Source organism: Sabethes cyaneus, chromosome 3 (assembly GCF_943734655.1).
Source record: "Sabethes cyaneus chromosome 3, idSabCyanKW18_F2, whole genome shotgun sequence".
Lineage (NCBI taxonomy): Eukaryota > Metazoa > Arthropoda > Insecta > Diptera > Culicidae > Sabethes > Sabethes cyaneus.
In genome coordinates, this window is record NC_071355.1 from 12,574,286 (window position 1) to 12,601,923 (window position 27,638).

Consider the following 27,638-nt stretch of genomic DNA (forward strand, 5'->3'; position numbering starts at 1 on the left):
GGCGAGTCTAATAATCCTATTAAACCCTAGCAGTGCCGCACAGCCGAGATTAGTACATACGATGACTGGTTTGCTACATTAGCATCGTACCTTGCTGCTAACAGGGCGATGGGATATAGTAAACATTATGATATATGTCTCCAAAAGACTAAGTAACACGTTTTGGAAATGCAAATTAAATGATGAAGATACTAAAAGAGACAAATGACTTAGCATGTTTTAAGATCAGTTTTGAATGTACTTTCACTTTAATTATATCTCGGTCGCCAGTTTTTCCAACTTTCTAGTGTATAGCAGTACGAAATATGGCTAATTTTTACCTAAATCGTTCATTAACTCGCTCTACATAGAAGATACGTTTTCACGTTCTTCTGCAAACGTGTGTGATTTTAATAGATGTAAATGTTTGCAGAACATTATTTTTCTCTAAATCACATAGTTTTGAAGCTACAGTGAAAACCCCGATTTTTTGGGGTCCGTCATGAAAGACGCCTAATATCTCAAAAACTGCGATACTTAGAGGAATAATGTTTTCAGCAAAAAGCTTCATAATAAGCTTATCTAGAACTTTCTAGAACATACCATAGCTCTATATCATCAAATTAGAAAGTTAAATTTTTCAGCGCCACCTGTGTTTGAGTTCCGAACTAATACTAACTACCAGTCGTTGCGTCTATTGATATACAAAAATTATTCCGAAGACGTCATTTTGAAAAAAACACTATGAAAAGAGTTATTAAAAAAGTTCACGATTCCAGAGCAATCAAACCACTGTGCAACGGTATTACAGGTATACCTCCATAGTACGTACCCTCGATAATACGTACCCTCCATAATACGTACATTTTGCCTCGGTAGTACGTACATTTTCCAGCAATGATTTTTTTATTTTCTAAATAAAGCAGAAACTTTTTTATGAATATTTATGAGTCAATATAAGCAAATACGTATTCAATAATTCTAAATTTTTGAATAATATTAGTTATTTCTGTAATGTAAAAACCATTATTTTAAAATTGAAAACAGTTCCTAAATAGTAAATTAATCAAATATACGTTCTAAATAACAGTTATTTTAGCATTTTGATTTTGCAGATTTTTGCTCAGGGAATTAATCTTTTCTGCGATTCACAATTTTTCCAACTGCGATGGGGGGAAAAGCAGGCAATGCTATATTCGTTTGTTTGCAGATATTGCCCAAGCAACAATGTGAGTTTTATTGTACTCTTATGGCGATTTTCACGAGCAATTTGGGTCCTAAACGCCATCATAAGAGTGTAATAAAATCCAAATTGTTACTTGGGTGGTGTTCGTCATATAAGATTACTACCCATAAAAGCACAGAGAATAGACTACCAGGTAATCGACAAAAAGTGTGTAAAAGGTTTTTATGTTATCTACGAGTAATCTTTCAATAGAGCACCCCTCGAGCAGTAAGTGGCAAACTAAATCTTGATGTCGCTGCCATCGCTGCTATGTAACTCCAGCACAAAGAAATATTGATAAAGGTACATGCATATTTTTTGATGCGTTTGGCAAACTATTTCTGGAGGGCGCTACCGACAGATTTTACACACAAAAAATCGATTACTTCCTTCGAGCCTGTTAATCTGTTCTCTGTGATAAAAGCGTAACTGTCCCATATGGACAAAAGAGAAGTGTGGAAAAACGAGACTGCAAGCAACTGACTAATTTATAAATATACTAGCTGACCCGACAAACTTCGTATTGCCACAAATTAACCTGTGTTGTACATAAATCATGAATCTCGGATGATCTTTGTCACAATCTCGAGTTTTGCAAGCCCCCCAGTGGGTGGCGCTTCTGACGGCGGGTCACCGGCAACTCGCGACCGTCTCGTCCTGAATGATCTAGTGTTACTATAGATAGTTTTTGTGGTCTTGTATTGACTAATGTTTTATGGAAGAGGCTCGAATTTCTCGAGTTCGATTAGTTTTTGAGTTTCGCAAAAATTTCTGTTTTATTTGTGTGAGAGTCCATATCCCCCTACCACAGGGGTGAGAGGTCTCTAACTATCGTAAAATAAATTCAAGACTCCAAAATCTCCCACATGCCAAATTTGGTTCCTTTTGCTTGATTAGTTCTCAAGTTATAAGGAAATTTGAATTTCATTTGTATGGGAGCTCCCCTCTTAAAAGGGGAAGAGGTCGTAATTCACCATAGAAAAAATTTCTGCCATCTAAAACTCCCACATGCCAAATTTGGTTCCATTTGATTGATTAGTTCTCGAGATAAGAGGAAATTTGCATTTCATTTGTATGGAAGCCCACCCTCTTAAAGGGGAGATGGGCCATAACTCGCTTTGTAAAGAAGAGAGGGGTCTCAATTCACCATAGAAAAAATCTTGCGTCCAAAACCACTTACATGTCAAATTTGGTTCTATTTGCTTGATTAGTTCTCGAGTTATGAGGAAATTTGTTTTTCATTTGTATAGAAGCCCCCCCCCCTCTTAAAGTGAGGAAATCCATAGAAAATATACCATAGAAAATATTCTTGCCTACAAAAACACCCACATGATAAATTTGGTTCCATTTGCTTGATTAGTTCTAGAGTTATGATGAAATTTGTATTTCGTTTGTATGAGAGCCCCCCTCTTAAAAAGGTAAGGGGTCCTAATTCATCATAGAAAAAATGGTTGCCTCCAAAAACACCCACATGCCAAATATGGTTCCATTTGCTTGATTAGTTCTCGAATTATGAGGAAATTTGTATTTCATTTGTGTAGAAACACCCCCTCTTAAAGTTGAGAGGGGTCCTAATTCACCATAGAAAATATTTTTGCCTCCAGAAACCTCCACATGCCAAATTTGGTTCCATTTGCTTGATTACTTCTCGAGTTATGAGGAAATTTGTATTTCGTTTGTATAGGAGCCCCTCCTCTTAAAGTTGGGAGGGGTCCTAATTCACCATAGAAAATATTTTTGCCCTCGAAAACTTTCGCATGCCAAATTTGGTTTCATTTGCTTGATTAGCTCTCGAGTTATGAGGAAATTTGTATTTCATTTGCATAGGAGCCCCCCCCCTTCTAAAGTGAGGAGGGGTCCCAGTTCATCACAGACAAAATTTTTGTCTCCAAAAACACCCACATGCCAAATTTGGTTCCATTTGCTTAATTACTTCTCGAGTTATGAGAAAAATTGTGTTTCTTTGATACAGGAGCCCCCCCTCTTAAAGTGGGAGGGGTCCTAATTTACTATAGAAAATATTCTTGCCCTCGAAAACCTTCACATGCCAAATTTGGTTCCATTTGCTTGATTAGTTCTCGAGTTATGAGGAAATTTGTATGGAAGCCCCCCCTTTTAAAGAGGAGAGGAGTTATAATTCCCCTTATAAAGAGGGGAGGGGTCTCAATTTACCATAGAATAAATTCTTGTCACGGAAAACACCCACATGCCAAATTTTGTTCTATTTGCTTGATTAGTTGTCGAGTTATGCAGAAATTTGTGTTTCATTTGTATGGGAGCCCCCCCTCTTAGTGGGGGGAGGGATTTCTAACCATCACTAAAACCTTTCCTGACCCCAAAAAACCTCTAAATGCATATTTTCATGCCTTTTGGTTCAGTAGTTTTCGATTCTATAAGGAACAGACAGACAGACAGACAGACAGACAGACAGACAGACAGACAGACAGACAGACAGACAGACAGACAGACAGACAGACAGACAGACAGACAGACAGACAGACAGACAGACAGACAGACAGACAGACAGACAGACAGACAGACAGACAGACAGACAGACAGACAGACAGACAGACAGACAGACAGACAGACAGACAGACAGACAGACAGACAGACAGACAGACAGACAGACAGACAGACAGACAGACAGACAGACAGACAGACAGACAGACAGACAGACAGACAGACAGACAGACAGACAGACAGACAGACAGACAGACAGACAGACAGACAGACAGACAGACAGACAGACAGACAGACAGACAGACAGACAGACAGACAGACAGACAGACAGACAGACAGACAGACAGACAGACAGACAGACAGACAGACAGACAGACAGACAGACAGACAGACAGACAGACAGACAGACAGACAGACAGACAGACAGACAGACAGACAGACAGACAGACAGACAGACAGACAGACAGACAGACAGACAGACAGACAGACAGACAGACAGACAGACAGACAGACAGACAGACAGACAGACAGACAGACAGACAGACAGACAGACAGACAGACAGACAGACAGACAGACAGACAGACAGACAGACAGACAGACAGACAGACAGACAGACAGACAGACAGACAGACAGACAGACAGACAGACAGACAGACAGACAGACAGACAGACAGACAGACAGACAGACAGACAGACAGACAGACAGACAGACAGACAGACAGACAGACAGACAGACAGACAGACAGACAGACAGACAGACAGACAGACAGACAGACAGACAGACAGACAGACAGACAGACAGACAGACAGACAGACAGACAGACAGACAGACAGACAGACAGACAGACAGACAGACAGACAGACAGACAGACAGACAGACAGACAGACAGACAGACAGACAGACAGACAGACAGACAGACAGACAGACAGACAGACAGACAGACAGACAGACAGACAGACAGACAGACAGACAGACAGACAGACAGACAGACAGACAGACAGACAGACAGACAGACAGACAGACAGACAGACAGACAGACAGACAGACAGACAGACAGACAGACAGACAGACAGACAGACAGACAGACAGACAGACAGACAGACAGACAGACAGACAGACAGACAGACAGACAGACAGACAGACAGACAGACAGACAGACAGACAGACAGACAGACAGACAGACAGACAGACAGACAGACAGACAGACAGACAGACAGACAGACAGACAGACAGACAGACAGACAGACAGACAGACAGACAGACAGACAGACAGACAGACAGACAGACAGACAGACAGACAGACAGACAGACAGACAGACAGACAGACAGACAGACAGACAGACAGACAGACAGACAGACAGACAGACAGACAGACAGACAGACAGACAGACAGACAGACAGACAGACAGACAGACAGACAGACAGACAGACAGACAGACAGACAGACAGACAGACAGACAGACAGACAGACAGACAGACAGACAGACAGACAGACAGACAGACAGACAGACAGACAGACAGACAGACAGACAGACAGACAGACAGACAGACAGACAGACAGACAGACAGACAGACAGACAGACAGACAGACAGACAGACAGACAGACAGACAGACAGACAGACAGACAGACAGACAGACAGACAGACAGACAGACAGACAGACAGACAGACAGACAGACAGACAGACAGACAGACAGACAGACAGACAGACAGACAGACAGACAGACAGACAGACAGACAGACAGACAGACAGACAGACAGACAGACAGACAGACAGACAGACAGACAGACAGACAGACAGACAGACAGACAGACAGACAGACAGACAGACAGACAGACAGACAGACAGACAGACAGACAGACAGACAGACAGACAGACAGACAGACAGACAGACAGACAGACAGACAGACAGACAGACAGACAGACAGACAGACAGACAGACAGACAGACAGACAGACAGACAGACAGACAGACAGACAGACAGACAGACAGACAGACAGACAGACAGACAGACAGACAGACAGACAGACAGACAGACAGACAGACAGACAGACAGACAGACAGACAGACAGACAGACAGACAGACAGACAGACAGACAGACAGACAGACAGACAGACAGACAGACAGACAGACAGACAGACAGACAGACAGACAGACAGACAGACAGACAGACAGACAGACAGACAGACAGACAGACAGACAGACAGACAGACAGACAGACAGACAGACAGACAGACAGACAGACAGACAGACAGACAGACAGACAGACAGACAGACAGACAGACAGACAGACAGACAGACAGACAGACAGACAGACAGACAGACAGACAGACAGACAGACAGACAGACAGACAGACAGACAGACAGACAGACAGACAGACAGACAGACAGACAGACAGACAGACAGACAGACAGACAGACAGACAGACAGACAGACAGACAGACAGACAGACAGACAGACAGACAGACAGACAGACAGACAGACAGACAGACAGACAGACAGACAGACAGACAGACAGACAGACAGACAGACAGACAGACAGACAGACAGACAGACAGACAGACAGACAGACAGACAGACAGACAGACAGACAGACAGACAGACAGACAGACAGACAGACAGACAGACAGACAGACAGACAGACAGACAGACAGACAGACAGACAGACAGACAGACAGACAGACAGACAGACAGACAGACAGACAGACAGACAGACAGACAGACAGACAGACAGACAGACAGACAGACAGACAGACAGACAGACAGACAGACAGACAGACAGACAGACAGACAGACAGACAGACAGACAGACAGACAGACAGACAGACAGACAGACAGACAGACAGACAGACAGACAGACAGACAGACAGACAGACAGACAGACAGACAGACAGACAGACAGACAGACAGACAGACAGACAGACAGACAGACAGACAGACAGACAGACAGACAGACAGACAGACAGACAGACAGACAGACAGACAGACAGACAGACAGACAGACAGACAGACAGAAATCCTTCTTTATAGGTATAGATATGTTGTGCGTCATTATACGCCCTCATACTGGCTACCCTGCTAGAATATACGTCGTGAATTAATCAAGTCTTCGATTTTACAATAATTTCCGCGGAATTTCGAAAATAAATACGCGCGAGTGAAGTGTAAAAGGAGAAGTGAAAATAGTAAATCACGCAATTTGTGAAAGCAGGTGTGAAATAGCCATATTACTCGTGATATTATGTTTTTAAAATTACTCGTGATTCTGCCATTCAATAAGAAGCCATAACGAAGCGAACAATTAGGTTGGCGGGCTTATAATTAACCGCGTTTCCCAAGCTCGGTTTGCTGTAATGTGAGGCAACTTATGACTGGGTGTCACGTGATTAAGAAAATAAAGCTAATAAGTAACATATTTAGTGGAAAAATAACTATCAAAGTAAAATATACATAGATATATATATAAATTCTAGATCAACAAAGGCTAAAGATAAAGGCCTTTGCTGCCAAGTGATACAGCTATCTCCCTTATGGGTACTGTGTTAACTACGTGTCATTATTCTATTGAAAGCGACACGGAAGGACAAAAAATCAGGCAATGAATCCGACCGACGAATCCACAAACGGCCCTTAGTGTTGCATGAGTATTTGAAAATAATTACCTATGATAAGAGATAATTGCATATGCACCTTTCTGCTGATATTAAGTTTTCAAACTATGTGTCTAATTATTATTAAGAAGAAATTCTCGAAACGCTAGCCTAGTGAAAAAGGCCTTTTAAAATCACTACTTTTACCTAATACGTGTTCATTCTGTTCATCCTATTCGTGACCACGGTGTTAAAGATGTATTGAAACAAAAAAAAAAAAAAAAATAAAACTGCATACCAGATCGGCAGGCAGATAGGTTCGTTGGTCGTCAATGTCAACCGATCTGCTTTGCTTTCATGTGTTTATGGTTCACTCTATCAACAATGTTGATGGATCACAAGAAAACAAGTGCAAAAAAGGCGTAAGAACTAGCTCATATGTGAATGCTCATATTGCATGACGAAGATGTCAGTGATATCAAACACGATCAGCCATCAGTGCTATCTCTCTCACTAAGTACACTTAAGCGCAGAAACTGAATAAACGTTTTGAATGTATGGTATGTATGCATCAGTTCATTACAGTCAATAACTGATTTTGTTGCTGGATGCCGCTATAATTGTAAGCACAGCTATGTGTGCTTTGTACGAGCTAAATGTAAAACACGACATTGGAAATTATTTAAAATATAACAAACAATATGTATTATTTATTTATTTAGTAATTTATTTATTTATTTATTTATTTATTTATTTATTTATTTATTTATTTATTTATTTATCTATTTATTTATATTTATCTTATGTATTTCTCGTTGTGTAGTTATTATATATTGTTTTGTTTTTGTTTTTGTGTTTAATCTCATTTTATACTAAAAATAAAAATTTCTTTTGTTTTCTCTTTAGTTTATTTTAACGTAGCTTATACAGTTAATATACAATGGAGGATAATAAAGTAATGGATATAGAGGAACATCATTTAGATGAGGATGTACTATCTTGCTCTTCGTCAATTTTGAATACGCCTCGCAATGAGAGGCAAATGGATGATTATGCAAGTGACTCGGATGATGATGTAAATGTAACTCTGCTTTCGAGACCACAAATAGATATCAAGACTACTTTGCCCAGGCAGGACCTAACTGGTACTAAACTGGGGACTGACTCAATCAAACCTCTAAGTGGGGCGGGAAAAAAGCGGTACAGACGCCTTATTGACAGCGGAATCAATCAGGAAGAAGCACGTCGTTTGGCTGCCTTACCTTTGCTCACTCCCAATTCTGATCCCGGTAAACGCTTTCGGAACAGCGAGTCCAACAGCAGCGGCGAAAATCCGCGTCCTAAAAAACAGGGTCGTCCCATGACATCAAGAGGGAATGTGAATAGAAAATCTATTCAACATCGCTTAGATCAGATTAGGGCGGGGCCATCTGGGACAATGACTAAACCATCGTACAGGGATGTAGTAAATAGTGTGAAGGTAGGCATTATCCCAAAGGACTACCCGAACTCAGAATTGACGATGCAACAGTTAATTGCAACGCAAAAAGCTGTTCTCGGCAAAGTGCTACATCAACGCAAAGAAAGAGTCAAACCAAAATTTGGAAATTGCCTATTTAGGCCGGGTTACTTAATTTTAATCTGCAAAAACCAGGAGACATCTGACTGGTTAAAAAATATCATTTCAAGTATAATTCCATCAGTGGGAGTAGATATAGTTGCAGTGGATGAACACCAGATTCCACAACCGGAGACTCTGATTGGATTCTTTCCGATGAGTGTAGAAGATAGCAACGAAGACATACTTGCTCTTCTAGATGCTCAGAATGAAGGGTTAGTAGTCGACAGTTGGAAGATATTTGTGAGGAAAATCATAAATAAACGTCATGTCGAGCTAACATTTAGTGTAGATGGAGTATCCATGAGATCTTTAAATGAATGTAATTTCGTACTGGATTTTAAATTCGGTAGTGCTCCTATCCGGAAGAAAAATCCCAAAAAAACCAAAACGGAAAGAATGGAAACAGATGACACGGAGGCTATCCGAATTAATAGGAATATCTGCGAAACTGGTAACGTTAAAATGATTGGGACTAACACCAACCATGACGTCCCAGGACCGAGTGGAATTCAAAATTCGGTAAGGACTTCAAGCAACACTACTGAGGTCAACAGTATTAAAAGGACGCCTGATGGAACTGGAGACGAAAAAAAAGTCCCAGGAACAAGCGGCGGCCAAAATACTGGACGAACTCAATCAAAACAGACATATAGAAAAATTGATATCCTAGCAGGCAACAGTGACTGCGGGGTTTTATTGGGGAACGAGTAGAGGTACCCAAAAAGCAATCCAACAATCATCACATTCCATAGTCAAAACAGCATAAATTTCATCCAGATAAACCTCCATCACGCAAAGGGTGCAAGTGCTGTACTTTGTAAGAGGTTTATCCAAAGCAGACTGGATATTGCTTTTATCCAGGAGCCATGGACAAATAGAGCAAAAATATTAGGAATTGATACTAAATCGTGTAAGTTAATTTACGACGAAACACAGCAATCTCCTAGATCCGCTCTTCTTTTCAATGGGAATATTAAAATACTACCCATTACAGAATTTATTAATCGTGACATTGTAGCGGCAGTAGTGGAAATTCCCACTACACGTGGAAAAACAGAAATCTACGTAGCATCTGCATACTTTCCTGGGGACGTAGACGAAGTGCCACCCCCGGAGGTTTCAGCTTTCATATCGTTCTGTAAATCACAGAACAAAGCGTATATCATAGGATGTGATGCAAATGCGCATCATACAATCTGGAACAGTAATGATACCAACAAAAGAGGTGAGTGTCTGTTAGAATATTTAAATTATAATAATATAGATATCTGCAATAACGGTACTGATTACACTTTTATGAATTCCATCAGACAGGAGGTTCTTGATCTAACACTTTGCAGTAACACTCTGTCGAAAAACATACAGAACTGGCATGTTTCTACGGAAATATCCCTATCCGATCACAAACATATCCTCTTTGAATACAAAGTGAACGACATCATCAAAGAAACTTTTAGAGATCCCAGAAAAACAGACTGGGATTCGTATTATTGCAAGTTAATAGAGGGGGGAAATTTCTTAGTTAAGAATATTAATACGTGTAGGGAGCTTGAAAACACATCTATTCAAGTAACTAACAGAATAATCAGAGCATATAACAGCAGTTGTCCAGTTAAGGTACGATCGACGAACAGGGACGTTCCATGGTGGAATATAAGATTGGAAAATCTAAGGAAACAAGCTAGAAAAATGTTCAATCGAGCAAAACGTACTTCACAGTGGGATGAATACAGGAAAGCACTCACTCTGTATAGCAACGAAATAAGAAAATCCAAACGAAAAAATTGGAGGCACGTATGTGAAAATATTGAAAGTACTCCAGTGGTTTCTAGATTACAAAAAGTTATGTCAACAGATCATACGAATGGATTGGGTACTTTGAAGAAAGACAACGGATGTTTTACTTCCAATGCTACCGAAACTTTGAATTTATTAATGCAAGTACACTTTCCGGGAGCTTTACCAACCTTGAGCGGAGAAACTACTTCATTGGATTCATGTACTGAATCAGAAAAGACAAGGATAGCAGCTTCCAATGAACAAAATGATATTGCAAGTACAACTGGGCAAAATACGACCAGGGACTCGCAAGATCTAGCAAGTCGTATCTTCACTCAAGCAAAGGTTGAATGGGCTATAGACTCGTTTGAACCATTCAAAACTCCAGGAAAGGATGAAATCCGGCCAGTAATGATTCAAAAAAGTAATGGAAGTCTTACTCCTTGTATAACTGAAATGTTTAGAGCCAGCTTGCGGTTAAATTATATTCCCACAAATTGGCGACAAATTCGAGTTATTTTTATTCCAAAAGCGAACAAAAAAGATAAAAAAGATCCAAAGTCATTTAGACCAATCAGTCTCTCGTCAATAATGTTAAAACTGATGGAGAAACTAATTGATGATTATATTAAGTCAAATTACTTGAAACATTTTCCTTTAAATAAAAATCAATTTGCATACCAACATGGTAAATCAACAATTACAGCACTTCATGCACTCGTAACAAAAATAGAAAAGACGTTTGAAGCCAGGGAGATTTTATTGGCTGTATTCTTAGATATTGAAGGAGCATTTGATAATGCATCTCACACTTCAATGAAAAATGCTATGATAAAACGTAATTTCGATAAAGCTATTGTAGATTGGATTTGTCAAATGTTACAAAAAAGAGAAATAACTAGTAGCCATGGAATGTCAACTGGCATGGGAGGGTATTAAAAAAAAAAAAAAAAAAAAAAAAAAAAAAAAAAAAAATGGTAAAGACTGTAAAGGGTTGCCCACAAGGAGGAGTTCTTTCACCTTTGTTGTGGTCACTTGTTGTTGACGAACTACTATCACATCTTGAAGCGTCAGGATTTGAAATAATTGGTTTCGCTGATGACATTGCAATTATAGTTCGTGGGAAATATGAACAAGTTATTAAAGATAGATTGCAGCATGCTCTGGATTCTACAATATCGTGGTGCAGAGATGAGGATCTTTCAATAAACCCTCAAAAAACTACTGTTATTTCTTTCACGCGAAGAAGGAAAACTAAAATACCTGACTTGTACTTAGAAGGAACAAAACTAAATATTTCTCCCAAAGTAAAATATCTAGGAGTGATTCTTGATAGCAAATTGAACTGGAATTTACACTTGGATCAAGTGTTAAATAAGGCTATGAATGCCTTATGGATAAGTAGAAAAACTTTCGGAAATAAATGGGGACTGAAACCTAAAATGATTCATTGGATCTACACAGCAATAGTAAGACCCAGGATAACATATGCGGCCTTAGTTTGGTGGCCGAAAACAAAGATTAAAAATGCTCAAAAGAAACTAGAGAAGTTGCAAAGATTAGCTACAATCTCCATAACCGGAGCAACTAGCAGTACGCCATCAAAAGCGTTAGACTCTATTTTAAGTTTGCTTCCACTGCACTTATTTGTTCAACTAGAAGCTGAGAAAAATGCACTAAGGTTGAGGAGAACAAAAAAGCTCTTTGATGGAGACCTTAGGGGCCATCTCAGTATCTTAAAGGATTTTAAAATTAATCCCATATTAACGCATGAGGACTGGATGGATAGACAATATAACTTTGAACGACTATTCCATGTAACAGAAACAAGTCGCACGGAGTGGGAATCAGGTGGGCCCAATATTCAACCAGGATCGATAATCTTCTACACTGACGGTTCTAAACTAAACAACAAAGTTGGAACTGGCGTAACGGGCCCCGGAGTCGACATATCAATATCCATGGGCCAATGGCCGACTGTTTTTCAAGCAGAAATACAGGCAATTATTGAATGTGCTATAGTTTGTCTGCGACGAAATTATAGAAATGCAAATATATGTATATTTTCTGACAGCCAGGCTGCTTTAAAAGCACTGAAGTCAGTTTCGTGTTCGTCTAAACTGGTTTGGGAATGTATTCAATTGCTGCAGCAGGTGGCTAGAAAAAGCACAATAAATCTTTTTTGGGTCCCTGGGCACTGCGGAATTGAAGGCAATGAAAAAGCGGATCAGTTGGCAAAAGCTGGATCGATTAAATCTTTCATTGGACCAGAACCATTCTGTGGGGTCTCAGAATGTACTATTAAAATGGAATTAAAAAACTGGGAAAAATCAATGATTGACGATGTCTGGAAAAAAAATCTGACATCAAAGAAATTTATATCTCCTAATAAAACAATAACCCAGAAACTTCTTAGCCTGTCTAAAAAGGACTTACGTACTTACTGTGGCCTCGTAACAGGCCACTGCGCAAGTAAATATCACTTAAAACAACTGGGAAAATTAGAAGATGACACGTGTCGCTTCTGTAACCTAGAAAGTGAAAATGCGGAACATCTACTATGTTATTGCGTGGCACTACTTCATAAAAGAAAAACTTTCTTTGACATGACTTTAATACAACCCTCGGATGTATGGATGAATTCTCCCAATAAGGCAATAAACTTTATTCGTTGTATAATACCTTATTGGGACAATGCCGTCGATCAGCAAGTGGAAATCACTCATACTAATAGTGATACGACACCCTGATGTGGCGTACAATAAACTGGGGCCTGCCACAATAGATCAAATAACTGGTCGCAGTGGAAAATGTACCCGAAATAAAGGAAAAAAAAAAAAAAAATACAAGATCTATTTTACTTTCTTCGGAGGAAAAATCACGTTGCGCTAGAAATTAAACTATCCATATTAATTTTGTTGTAAAGTTAAACACAAATGCATGTTTTTTCAAAATTTCGAAGATTAGCCAGTTATGCTTTCATTTACAAGCACAAGTTGCTAAATAAAAACATGTCTGTCCCATAAAGCATAGCCTTGGGCTTCTTGAAGCAATTGATCCCTAAGTTGATAAGCATTTCCTCTTACCAACGCAAATATGTAGAGATATAGCGTCCTACACGCTCCCCAGATAATTATTTATATTATAATATATTAAAATTTGGAAATTTTAGACAATATTTAGCATAATAAAAACAATTCTTTACATTAAAAATTTTGATTCGATATTATGTACGTTTCGATAGTATGTACGCTAAACGATGCGCGGGTGTACGTAATATCGTAATATTAATATTTCGTACGTAATATTTTGCATGATCAAATAACAACTCAAGAAGCCTGAATCGCTGGTAAAACGTTTAAAGCAATGGGAAACTTAAATTCATGATTGAAGGTTCTACAAATAATAATTCAATTATGTAGTTCTTCCAAAGGGAAAACCCTGAAATACCTCACCGCTGTCAGCATAGAGCCGGAGTGCCTCATGCTTTTTAAGCAGTCGTCTCCATTCAACTTGTTCCATTCCATGGGCTACTCGTCGCCAATTTCTCAGTCGTCTCAGAAGTCGCAAATCATTATCGATCTGATCATGCCATCTTGCATGTTGAGCTGCTCTGTTACTGCTGTCGAGGCGGTCGTTGAAGAGAACTGTTTTCGTTGCTGAGAAACAAGGATACGCTTTATTTAAGCGATGAGGAATTCATGAAGAATTAAGAAATTGTCGCAGTGCTAAAACCAGCCTTGGCTGCTGTCGAATTACTGTACCGTAAAAATTACAAACTCTACGAACTACGCACTCTAAAACTACTCTCGGAACACCTTTCAAGTATCGCACAACTGCTGTTCGAGTTACTGTATTGATAGAATTTCAGAGAGAGTTCGTATAATTAAATTTATTCGTTTTATAATTAGCCGCACTATGTGCAATGACTTTGTAATATTCTTCAAGGCATCAAGGATGTTTTAATAATTAATAATTAATAAAATTCTGCAAGGTTTTATTATTTTAAAAGTCAATGGAATAAACTCAGAAACCGAGCAGGCAGAGGAACCAAAATCAACTGAACCTTCAGTTATAATTTATCATAAATGTCAGTATCTAAGCAGCTTATTAAAAGCTCTTGAACAAGGGTTTTCCTACGCTACATTTCTAATTTATCACTAGGAATTATTCTTTCTTTCTCTGTGGAGACCAAATGAAGATTCTCTGCCTCCGGAAGTTTTTCATTGAAATTTGTTCTCGTTTAAAAGATGACATGGTAAATTCTCTTCGCATTGTTAGATATTATTTTTTAATGAACTAGTCAATTAACTACGCGACAGAAGTTGAGAATCGTTGATTATGGAAGGATCTTCTTCAAATCAGATGATTTTTAAATATAGTTTTCAAGAGTTTACTTTTACCGGTTTTACCGGTATTGCATTTATCAATACCGAAAAACCGGTTTTCAAAATACCTCCCGGTATTGGCATCTCTAGTTCGAACTAAAAATCACAACAATGTTTACGAAGCTAACGCACATGTATTTGTGTAGGACGCAGTGGTTGGAGAATTCGCGAAAAAGTGATCGTTTGAATCGATGAACATCCCTCATGAACACACACTATTCGCCTGCCTCGGCGATAATGCACGCATCAGCTTTGAATTTTATCACGAACAGAACCTCAATGTGAACATCAGAATTCGTTCAAAAATTGAATATTGAACATTGAGTGTGTTCGATTTATCGGATATAGAATGCCCGGGGACGCCAGAAAGTATTCAAAATAATATTACCACGAAAAGGGAATAGTTTAAAGTAGTTTTAGTGGCTTTACAAGCACCAGAAAGCAGTAATTTGCACTTTTGCGTTGCTCACGATATTCGTATATTCAGCGATGCTATGAAGCGTGAGTGTATGATGCTCATTGTTATAGGCGAATTGAACCACTCGCGTAGCTGTTTTATCATGATAAAAACCGTTTGCCGATGCTCGGCGTATATATTCATTTTGCGAGTTTTCCAACCTCTGGTAGGACGGCATGACAAATGTTATTCTGCAAAATTTCTGCAGGTCAGGCAAGTTTTTCTGGCTGTAGAATAACGACAATGCCTTGCATGAGTCATTTTCCTTTTATGAATGACGGAAATTGAAACGATTAGTCGACATTTTCTTCTTCGTCGCACGAAAAAAAAATTGGAAATTTGGCTGCTAGGAATTCTTTAATGAAAAAAAGCATTTAAATAGATCTCAGCTCACTTTGATTGATCGCGTATAAGAGGCAACAAACTAAACCAGTCCCCCGAATAACGCGCTTTCGAATAAGAACGTTTCCAATAAGGACGGGTTCGAGTGATTCGATTAACACGGGAATGTCCTTATTGGAGTCTACGTAGCATATGGGACTTGTCTTAATTGGTTCCAACATGGAATAACTCGTGATCCTGACGTATAGAAGGTTGGTGTCTTCGACAGAGTTATTCAGTACATCAACGGGTTTTCACTGGATTATTGTATTGCGGAAAGAAAGTTGCGGTCTTCGGGAAGGTTATTCAAATGACTACCACCTTCAAAATGACATGGAAAATAGCGCAGAACCGCGACACTACGTGGCGCTATCGTACATGTGATATGCTTAGACAGGCTGTATCTAGCGCTGCTGACTATCTAGAAGGTTGCGGTCTTCAGGAAGGTTACTCAAATGACTGACACCTTCAAGGTGGTATCGAAAATAGCGCAAAACTCACTCGCGTCGCGGCGCGTATATGTAGTATTCTTATACAGGCTGTGTCTTGCGAGGCTGAACCCTCGACGCTCAATTTTATTCTCTAGCAACATTTACTATCTGCAAAAAAATGCATTCTTAATGATTCATGAACAATCATATTTTTATCACTATTTTTTTTAATCGAAACTTGCAACAATTTAATAGGCATTTATGTCACACAGCATTAATAATGTGAAGTCAACGGCATACGTAATGTTACTTTTAGTAATTCAGCTTTCTCGTGTTGCGGTATATTTTCAAGTCCGTTGCAAGTTAAATGAGAGGAGTGAAAAAATTCTAAAGAATTTCATCGACTGCCAACGTTGCATTTTGCACAGAATTTTTGTAAGCGAACAGCATTGTGTTAAATAACGAGCAAAATATTCGCTAATCTTCTAATTAGTAACCACTGTCACTTAAACAACCTTACCGAAGAAAGCAACTTCTTGTACATTACCAAAACCATGAGTTATGGCAAACACGAAAAAATCACAAATACACTAGCGCCGTCCGTTCAGTCAATTCTGCATTATTTTCCATACCATCTTGAAGGTGACAGTCATTTGAGTAACCTTCCCGAAGACCGCAACTTTCTAGATAGTCCGCAGCGCAAGATGCAGCCTATACAAAAATATTAAACATACGCTAGCACCACGTAGTGAGGCAATTTCGAAATACTACAACCCAACGAAATGCCTTCGATCTGCTGAACAACTTTGTCGAAGACACCAACGTTCTATACGGTCAAGTTCACGAGTTATTCCATGTTGGAACCAATTAAGTCAATTCCCATATGCTACGTAGACTCCATTAACACGGTTTCCATTAACGCGGTCCCTATTAGCGTCCTTATTAGGGGGATTACTGTATTAGGGAATAACTAATGTTGCACTGTGTGTCGCAAAAATCGCTGATATTGTTAATAATTTGTGTTGGATAGGACGGCAATAGGCAATTACGACGAAACAGCAACATACCCTATTTGGGACTTCTGCACGGATAGAAATTTAATCTTAAAAATCAGCAAAATGACTCATGATTTCAGGTTTCTAGCTTTATTTGTTTATTTTTATAATTCCATCCGACTCAAGTTCTTAATGAAATATATGAAATATAGAGTAGGGCGGGGCGAAAGTGCGATGTTTGAAGTTGTCATCAATTTTCGTGAGATATAAAGAAGGACGACAACATAATATATTTTATAGTGATGAAGTAACTCAATGTCTTCACATTCAACTATAAATCATCTCCGGTAATAGTGTTATGCAAAATAAATTCTTCTTTCTTCTGATCAAGTGCAGATTCGAACTTTTACCCCACTAGCGGGGCCCAAGTGCGAATACCGCGGGGCAAAAGTTCGAAGTTAGAATCCATGAAATTAGCCCAGTAGTAGCTAACAAAACCATATTATCTTCAATCTGCGTTATGTTTCGGTAAAGAATATTTTCAATTTGCACCTTTTCTATTTTGCGCTGGTGTTTTGCAGCCTCCGTTAGATCGAAACTTTTCCAAACGTTTGTTTTTTGTTTCATCAGCGGAAACACATTGTTTTTCTTCGGCCCACATCTGTAGAGCACACAGTTTTCTGCAGATCTTCCATTTCTAGTATCTGTAATATAGTGCCTAAAGCTGTATATAATTAGCTATTAGTTTTTGCCTCGTCCATGAATCGCACTTTTGCCCCGTCCGTGAATCGAACTTTTACCCCGCTAGGCGATTAAATTACTGAAAAGCGAAATATATTTCAGTCAAAAATATATTTTGAAAATTATTTTCGCCGTATTTTCAAAACAGATATGTGAGTGATGTAAAACGCTGCTACAAATTTTCAGCAAGTAATATCCTCCTTTTGATATCGTATTTGCCGTATAACGAAAAATTACATCAAAACCGCCCTAAAACAACATTTGCACCAAGCTCAGCAACTATGCTTTGTAAGCAACCAAAGTTTACGTTAGATTCGAGCTGTCAAAATAGTCACCCATCCATGCCAATGTAGAAAATTTACTCGGAATCTGCACCGATAAATCATTGAATCGCACTTTTACCCGCATCGCACTTTTACCCCTCCTTACTCTATGGCTGGGAAAAGCCATCTTGAGTGGCACAATAAACGCATTCTCAAAATGGCATAAAAACCCAGCATCTTTTTGTAAGTTTATCTTAAATCATCTTAGCGGCTAAAAATACATAACAATCACCATAAATTAAACATAATTAAAAACATTGGTCCATAAGTTAAAAATCAAAGGTTTGTCTACGACGGTTATATTCATTTGCCAAGTGTCGAACTGGTTCATGTAAGCCGTAGTTAGTGCGGTGAGTTCCTACACGTAGCAATTGTTGATGTCGTTGAGGATGTAGTGGACAGTGCAGCAGGAGCGAAGATAGTATGGCGGGGCTGTCGTATGTTCCCATCAAAATCTTTTGTGCCGTATTAGCGACGATATCTTTCCGCCGTTCCTTAAGCGAAGTTATGCCAATTAACAAACACAGGTTCTCATACGATGGCAAGTTAACAGGATTCCTCCATGGTAGCATATGGCATATTCTTCGAACGAAACGTTTCTGTATCTTTTCGATACGAAGAGACCAACTGTCAAATTGGGGATCCCAGACTGCGCAGCTGGTTTCTAGAATTGAGCGTACCGGCGAGCAGTACAAAGAGCGTAAAGTGCCGGGCTCATGAAACTCTTTACCAATCTTCAATATCATTCCCAGTTGTCGATGATCAGCTTTGTTGATGATCATGTTGTAATGTTGTCTAAACGTTAGTTGCTCGTCTAATACTACTCCGAGATCAGTAACCCTATTGCTTCGTTGCAGTGTTTGATCATCAATGCAGTAATTATATACCAACGTGTGCTTCTTTCGGGAGAAACTAATGATGGTACATTTTGGAATACTCAGCCATACAATTGCATTTGCACCATTCAACAAACAGATTTATCAGTCCTTGAAGCCTCATACAATCATCAGCATTACGAATCACCGAGTAAATTTTGGCATCATCTGCATAGAGTAATCTTGTGCCAGGCGGTAATAGCCGGAATACGTCGTTAATGAACAAAGAGAACAATAGAGGTCCTAGAGTGCTACCTTGAGGTACACCAGAATTGTTTCAAAATCAGCATGATAGAGATGCTCCCAATTTTACAGCCATTCTACGGTCTCGTAAATAAGAACTAAGCCACGCAGTTCAAGTCTGCTGTGATACTCAGCTTATCAAGCTTAGCTAGCAAAATTCTGTGATCGACGCGATCGAATGCGGCCTTTAAATCAGTGTAAATAGTAGAAACTGATCTTCCAGGAAAGAATCCATGTTGCGATGTAGAAATGTAATTCTTAACATGAAACCAGAGATGGTTGTAAACGATTGCCTCTAGGACTTTCGAGCAAGCGCATAGAGAAGTAATTCCACGGTAGTGCTCGACATTCCGTTTGTCACCTTTTTTAAATACAGGGAACATGTAGGACGACTTCCAACTCCGCGGAAATTGATGGCAGTGCATGGATAAATTAAATAAGGAAGCCATTGGTGATTTCAAAGTCGCACAGCATATCTTTAACAGTACAGCACGAATACCACCCGGCCCAGGGCAATAACACTGTTTCATTTTCCCAACGGTATCAGCAACTTCAGCTTCAGTAATTGTAAATGTCCAAGTTGCAATCTCATTACATGGAACAAAACGTAGAGCTGCTGCAATATTTTCAGATAAAGCATACTCATCGTCGCTCATGAAAACACTCGAGAAATGTTCAGCAAACAAATCGCATTTATGGTTTACGGTTGACGCTTCTTCGTTTTTCAGGAACACACTCGAAGGTAAATCCATCTTCCTTACGTTTCGAATTTACAAACTTCCAAAAACTCTTCGGACCGAAGATTACGATCTGTATTCTGTACATAACTTAAATAGAGCCGCTTGTTTAGAATTTTGCATCTTCGACTGGCTGATGTGAAACGTGCACGATTAAAAGCGTTCCTGTTTTTATTATAAGCACGAAGAGCAGACTTTCGCCTGCGATTCAGGCGGGAGAGTTCAATATTTCCCTGGATGGGCTTACGAAGTGGACGAACTAGAAGAATATGTTGAGCAATGGCGTCATGAATTTTCATGGTGAATTTATCAACAGCTTCATTTAAATCATTACAATTGCAAATCGACGTCCAATTAATTGTGGCTAAATCGGCGTTCATAGCATCATAATCACCACGTCGAAAGTCAAATTCAGAAGGATCAAATTCGTCGATAAATATCTGTTGGAAATTCCGGTGAAAACTAACCATTACGGGCGGATGGTGAGCGTCAATGCTTATAGCTCAATAGCTTATGTTTTATGAAAATTCACCATGAATTATAATCATGATACTCTTTATTCATGGTCTCGGAATTAGATTTTTTCCTTGTGATTACTACCAACAGTAACATCCCAAGTAACAATTTAGGTTCTACTTCACTCTTATGATGGCATTTAAGACCAAAATTGGTTCCTTAAGACCACCGTAAGAGTACAATAAAACTCACCTTGTTGCTTGCGATGAGTAAAGAGACCCAACAATGCATTCCAGCTGGAAGTCGAGGAGCCTATTTTTCCTTCCGCAAGACGTTTCGATACACCGTACAGAGTTGACGATGTACAAAACGCTACTCAGAACGGTAGTTCTCTACGGAATTGAGACCGTAACTTTACTTACGGAAGACATAGCGGAAGAAAGCGGAGAGTGGCGCAGGTGTATGAACTACGAACTGCAGACACTGTTTGAAGAGATTCTCATCATACACCTGGCGAAAGTTGGAAGACTACGATGGGCCAGCCACGTCGCCAGGATGCCGGATGACTGTGCAGTAAAGTTCAATCTCTTCAAGAACCCCATCGGCAATAGGAATAGAGGGGCTCAACGTGCCAGATTGTTCGGGCAGGTTGAAGCCGAACGAATTGGCGACGAGTAGCCCAGGACCGAGAACAGTACGAGATCGGCAATAGAAAATAATGCGATAATAAGTTTACGATGGCAATTTTACTGCCCGATTCTACTGCCAAAAATTCCAAAAACTATAGTTTTGAAACTATAAGCTAGTTTTATCTTCAAAGATAATTACCCAGAATAATAATTGAAAGTTGTTAGTACCTAAAGTTTTGCGAATGATACACTTTTCCGAACATATTGAACAATATAACAGAAACTATCCCCTTGGAGGGACGGACTTAAAGACACAATCTAACTGCGAATAGGTCAATTTTATCCCATTTTAGATGTGGTCGGTCAGTAAAGTTCCTCGCCCTGGGAGGTGCCAATCGATTGCGTTACACTGCAATCAAATATGGATGTAGGTACTTTGCTCGCTGTGCGATGCCAAGGACAACGGACGGTTGGCAAAAGTTCCATTCGACGAAAGCTTTACCACAATATAGTGCACACATGTTTTCAGTTTAAAAGGCGAACGCAATAGCGGAAAACTTTTCCGAATCTGACTCAAGGGAAGGTAGCTTACATATAGTGGTTTAAACTTCACGTTGTTCGCAGTACGTGGAAAATTTGAAACATAATCTTGAACGGACAATCTGCCAGGTTTCGTTGGGTGAAGTTTCCAATTAACGTTTGTGCTACCGACAGTAATCGGCGGGTGAATTGCTTGCCGGAAATTCGTTTTTCTGCTTGGATAGTCGAAATGCATTGGGTTTGAAGGGAGCAGGAAAGTGAAAAACTTTCTCGTCCGAATGCAGGGAAGGTAATTGACAAAAAGAAATATCCGGTGATAGTTGTCGTTGGTAAATAGCAGGACAGCATAACGGTTATCAGCTGTTGCTTCTAGAAAGAGGTCGATTGAAAAATGCTTCCGAACGAGCATTTCACAGGAAATTAAACTCCTTACCTTTTGTTTGTCGTGGTACGGAAAATTGTTTTAGCAGTGGCATATCCTTCCTTACACGTCCCATGCAGTCCTATATTGAATTATCCTTCCAAAGCCATGACACGACCTGAACAAACGGAATAACATTTTAAGTGTTGGTTGTATTTTTTTCTATTTTACTGCAGCCGCTCGTACGAGTACCAACCGCAACCAGGAACCGTTGCAACTGCTGTGTCCGCGCCGTTTCGATGGGTGGACATGCTGGAACCCCCAGCCAGCCGGAACGGTCGCAGAAAGCCATTGTCCCAATTTTGTGCTGGGCTTCGATGCGAACCGATTAGCATATCGCGTGTAAGTAACGAGTACCTCTGGCTGCTTGCTAACTGGTTTTTTTATACTATTGCTGTTGAGTTCAGTTCAGTTGTTCAGCTGGGAGCGAATGCTAATTTTTACCATTTTTGCAGATGTCATACCAATGGATCCTGGTTCGTACATCCCGAGTCGGGCCGGGAATGGTCCAATTATACCAACTGCATCGACGTTGATGACATGCAGGTAAGCACACCGTGAAACACCGTGGTTTTAATTAATGGAGACGGGGTTCCGGTCGGCGGCCGACGACGGTCCGGTCAGTCGTGTAGTTTTTCAATAGCCGGCAGCTGGAATTGTTGTCGTGATAAGTTTCATTGCATATTGTTGGTTGCGGTTAAAAATACTTTTCATATTGTCAAAGTTTCAAAATTCATTGGTTTCGATATACCTAAGGGTGATGGAGTTAGATACAGAATACCATAAGCTTCCGCTGGTTGAACATCAGAAGGAGACGCCCGCGTGTTGGATTATTCCTTACAGCTAAGCTGAAATTAAATAAGATTACTTCCGGTGTTTCCTTCGAGTGCTCAGATTAAGATGGATCGGAGATGAGCTATGCAGTACTACACTGCTGCTACGGGTAATGCATTTAAGATACCAGATTGACAGATTGTTACAGGGTGTTTTCTCAAAGATGAAGTTGGGCAAAGTGAAAAAAGATCTTTTTAAAATAGATACTATTTGACATCAAGCTAATTAATTATGGAAAAGTAAAACACATTGCTGACAGCTTATTTTTCATCACCCTGTGAGATTGTAATCGACTCGTCAGAAGCGGAAGCGGATGCGTGTTTAGCATATAGAAACAGCAGGAAAACCATTTCACAAATCTCGTTTTCATCGCCAGTCAGACGGTGACTGTGGAAAAGCACTATTTATGTTTGTTCGGAGAACGAAAAATAGTTGGTAAATGAAGCAATAAATTATAATTGCTGTCAGGGGTTTCATTTTTCGAACGAATTTGTTCAAATTCAAGCGGATAACACACATACAGTTGTGGGATGTTTTCACGGCCGAGCAAACAACGGAGAAATTTTCATTTATGTTATTTATGTTTATTCGGCTAGAGCATATGTACAACAACGAATTTAATGGCAGTGCCCACGTGGAGTACCCAGCGGGTTATTCAACCGATTCCCTCTGACCCTCCCTTGATTGGAGTGATAATTTTCTCACATTAATAGCTGAATGCAGGAAATTTCCAGCCAACAACGGGTTGTCACCAGTCAGGTTATTGCCTTCGCGGTCAATTTGAGTGTTATATTAGGAAGTACATTCGTTTGTCCGTGCGGGGGCGATTGAAGTTTTTGCTGATGAGGACAAGCAATTTGTATAAGTCTAGCTTCCGCTCGGTACGTTGCGATCATTGCTGATGGTGGGTGGAATCGATAAGTTGTATTTATTATTCCGGGAATGATGAACTTTCACTATTTGGTGGCGAAGGGTTATCAATAATTTGTTAGCCAGTACCGTTGAACGGCGTGTCATTGACCGTAAGAGAAGTTTTGATCATTTCTTGATAATGATAATTCCACTTTCAATTTTGTTATGGTAAATCCAAACCACGTAAAAACGTGTAAACTTCGAATTCGAAAAGCGAGTTAAGTATACTGATAGTTTACTTAGGTTAACGATAAAATCGTCGAAGTCATCGAACTGTATCACACTTTCGGTATTTAAGGATAGTTAGGAGGATGAAAGGATATTCGTTGACAGGAAATTGTTTGGTACCCAAAGTGGAAATTGGGCAGGGTAAATTCAAATGAGATATATCAACAGGAAACCATAACACAGCAGAAAAAAGCACGTTGACATAGAAGAAGTGCAGTGGAAATGCAGTAAACTGAATAAAGAGCTTAAGAAGTTCTAATAAGAAGCTGAAGCAAGATAAAAGGGGATAAGCAACGTAAGAGATAGAAATTTGCCCAGAGGGTGGAAAAGAAAAATTGAGCAAACAAATGACTAAACGAAAATGGACAAGCTTGGAATGGAATGGACGTGACAAGAAATCTGAAATTAAAGAAAATAACATTTTTTTCACGATAAAATTTCACTATTAATTTTATTCACTACAGAAACGTATTACGAAATACGTATCGTGATCATGAAAAAAGGTATTTTCATCTTTAATTTCAGGCTTCGTTTTCCACTAAGGCACTCCAAATACTTTAGAGACAAGAAATATAAACTAGAAAATTTAAAAAGCGAGAAAGAAACTGCGTAATCAAAGTACATTATTCAGGCAGAAAAATGAGGAATAACTTAATTGATTAAGGGAAATTGGTATAGGAAACGAAAAAACGAAATGCAAGCTAAAAACAAACGTTTCCAACTATCGTGGTATAGCTTCACTTTGCGCTGTTTCAAAGAATCTCGAGCTCATTGTTCTGGAATTCCTTACCAACAATTTTACTAGTAACTGGTTTCGTACACATCTTTCATCGCTCGCTCAATGCAAAACCATCTTCAGGTCGACGCAATATATACCGATTTATCGGCCACAATCTTTTGAAACGGTTTAAATCATACCTTACCGGAAGAACTGTGTCGGTCAAAATAGGAAATACTATCTCTTTGCACTTTTCGGTCACATCTGGTGTACCACAAGGCAGCCATCTAGGCCCATATATTTTTCTACTGTATCTCAATGATATTCAATGGTTTCAATCCTACTCTTAATAGCATTATCATATGCCAACGATTTAAAGTTCTTCTCCGTAATTGAGAATACATCGAATTCCCGATTTTTACAATCGCATCTTAGTAGTTTTGCTGACTGGTGTAATATCAACAGAGTGCTGTTAAATGCTTTTGCCTGGGTCCATGCCGATTATCCGGTTGTAGTTCCTTTCCTGGATTTCTCCTAGCGAAAGTTGTTTAAGCATACTACCTTACTGGGGTTGCGAGCCTAGTCTCGCGGACAGGGCTGCTGTCTTGAGTATAGCTGGCGAGACACAGCGTTTCATAAGTCAGCCGTCCGCTCCGGATCAGTCGCTGTTGTATGCCGCCCCTAACCTGGGATACAGCCGCATACCTGGTATGGAAACGACGATTGTGCAGTGCAATCGCCGTCGCGAGCCGCCCCTAACCTGGAGTCAGACGCTCATGGCTGGCAAGGCTGTTCCTTTTGCCAACACACTCAGCAGATGCATGAGTGCCTCCTTCCCTGTCGGTATACGACATTAGCTTCTATCGGGGTTGGTTACCCGATCTCCACCAAGGTTGCTCGTGTTCCGGCTGGTACCACGAGGAGGTAGGGAGAGGAGTTGCTGGATAAGAGGCTAATGACCACTGCGGGGTCTATTTTATAACTGCAGGTACGCGAGGTACCGATGTTACGCATTACCCAGCCATTTACCAGCCCGCCCAGCCCTTTTACAAAAAAGGCCATCGACTCGAATGCAGCAATTATCGAGGTATTACTCTCCTCAATTCTGCATACAAAATTCTCTCCCGCATCCTGTTTCTCAGACTGAGGCCGTTACAGGAAACCTTTGTTGGCAAATACCAGTGCGGTCTTCGAGATGGACGCTCCACGACGGACCAAATGTTCACCTTGCGACAGATCCTCGATAAATTCCGGGAATTCAACTTGTCGACTCATCATCTGTTTATAGACTTCAAGGCGGCGTACGATTCAGTTAAACGAAACGAGCTGTGGCAGATTATGCTTGAACATGGTTTTCCAACAAAACTGCTTAGCCTAAAAATAAAAAATAAGAAAACTTATCCAATTTAATTCTACTATTGGATTGGATTTACTATTGGATAAGTTTTCTTATTTTTTATTTTTAGGTTTCGTATTCTACTAAGACGCTCCAAAAACTTCAGTCAAAACTGCTTAGGCTGATACGTACTACCCTTGATGGTTCAAAATCAAGCGTCAGGATAGCGGGTGAGACTTCGGATTCGTTTGTGACGTTTGATGGTTTGAAGCAAGGTGACGGACTATCGAACTTGCTGTTCAACATTGGATTGGAAGGTGCAATTCGAAGGGCCGGCGTGCAGAGAAGCGGTACCATCATCACGAAATCTCATATGCTCCTAGGGTTCGCGGACGACATCGATATCATCGGTGTTAACCGTAGAGCTGTGGAAGAAGCGTACACGCTTCTTAAGGAGGAAGCTGCGAGGATAGGGCTTATCATAAATTCTACCAGAACAAAATATATGGTGGTTGGTAGAGAGCGTGGTAACCCTTCGGGTGTTGGAACTGCGGTGGTGATAGATGGAGATACTTTTGAAGTGGTCGACGAATTTGTTTACCTTGGTACGTTAGTGACATATGACAACAATGTGAGCCGGAAAGGCGGATAGCGGCTGCCAACAGGGCCTTCTACGGATTACGTAGCCAGCTGAAGTCCCGTAGCCTACAACTCCGTACAAAACTCGCGCTCTATAAGACGCTAATTCTCCCGGTGGTACTTTACGGACACGAAGCGTGGACGTTGAAAGAGAGCGACCGACGAGCTCTTGGCGTTTGCGAGCGTAAGATCCTGCGATCAATTCTTGGCGGCATATTAGACGAAGGAGTGTGGCGCAGGCGCATGAATCATGAAATATACCAAGTGTACAAAGATGCGGATATTGTGAAGCGACTAAAATACGGCAGGCTACAGTGGGCTGACCACGTAGCAAGGATGCCGGATGAGAGACCAGCGAAAACAATATTTAGCAGAGAACTCGACAGAGGCCGACGACTTCGAGGCAGACCCCGTACCCGTAGGATGAGCACTGTTGACGAGGATGCTAGAACAGCGGGTGTTAGGGGCGACTGGAGAGTGGCAGCCCAGGACCGAGTAATGTGGAGACGGCTCCTGAATTCGGCATTGATTCGATAAGCGGATTGTCGCCGAAAAAGTAAAGTAAAGTAGAGTAAATAAGCTGTTGAATGCTTCCAAGTGCTCTTGCATCTCTTTTTCACGCAAGCGATCAGTTATAACATTTGAATATCTAACATTGTTCTAAAGCGGGAAACAGTCGTAAAAGTCTTGGGGTT

The 27,638-nt window shown here is 40.2% G+C and overlaps 2 protein-coding genes across 3 annotated transcripts in view; both read left to right on the forward strand.

Moving 5' to 3' along the window:
- Positions 1-27,638, forward strand: part of LOC128743270 (calcitonin gene-related peptide type 1 receptor-like) — a 120,333-nt gene that overhangs the window by 37,388 nt on the left and 55,307 nt on the right. Inside the window, exons 3-4 of the mRNA XM_053839814.1 lie at positions 22,453-22,618; positions 22,732-22,822. Of these exons, the coding sequence (XP_053695789.1) occupies positions 22,453-22,618; positions 22,732-22,822 (257 nt within the window). The remainder of the gene's footprint in view (positions 1-22,452; positions 22,619-22,731; positions 22,823-27,638) is intronic.
- On the forward strand, positions 6,812-10,069 carry LOC128743268 (uncharacterized). 2 transcript variants are annotated; one of them, XR_008412293.1, is made up of 3 exons: positions 6,812-6,880; positions 8,166-9,790; positions 9,875-10,069. XR_008412293.1 is itself a non-coding variant. In XM_053839813.1 (2 exons), the coding sequence occupies exon 2, from the start codon at positions 8,200-8,202 to the stop codon at positions 9,589-9,591; it is 1,392 nt and encodes a 463-aa protein (XP_053695788.1). In that variant the 5' UTR covers positions 6,812-6,880; positions 8,166-8,199; the 3' UTR covers positions 9,592-10,069. The 2 variants fall into 2 exon arrangements, 1 of the variants encoding a protein (XP_053695788.1); XM_053839813.1 differs by having other exon boundaries at positions 8,166-10,069.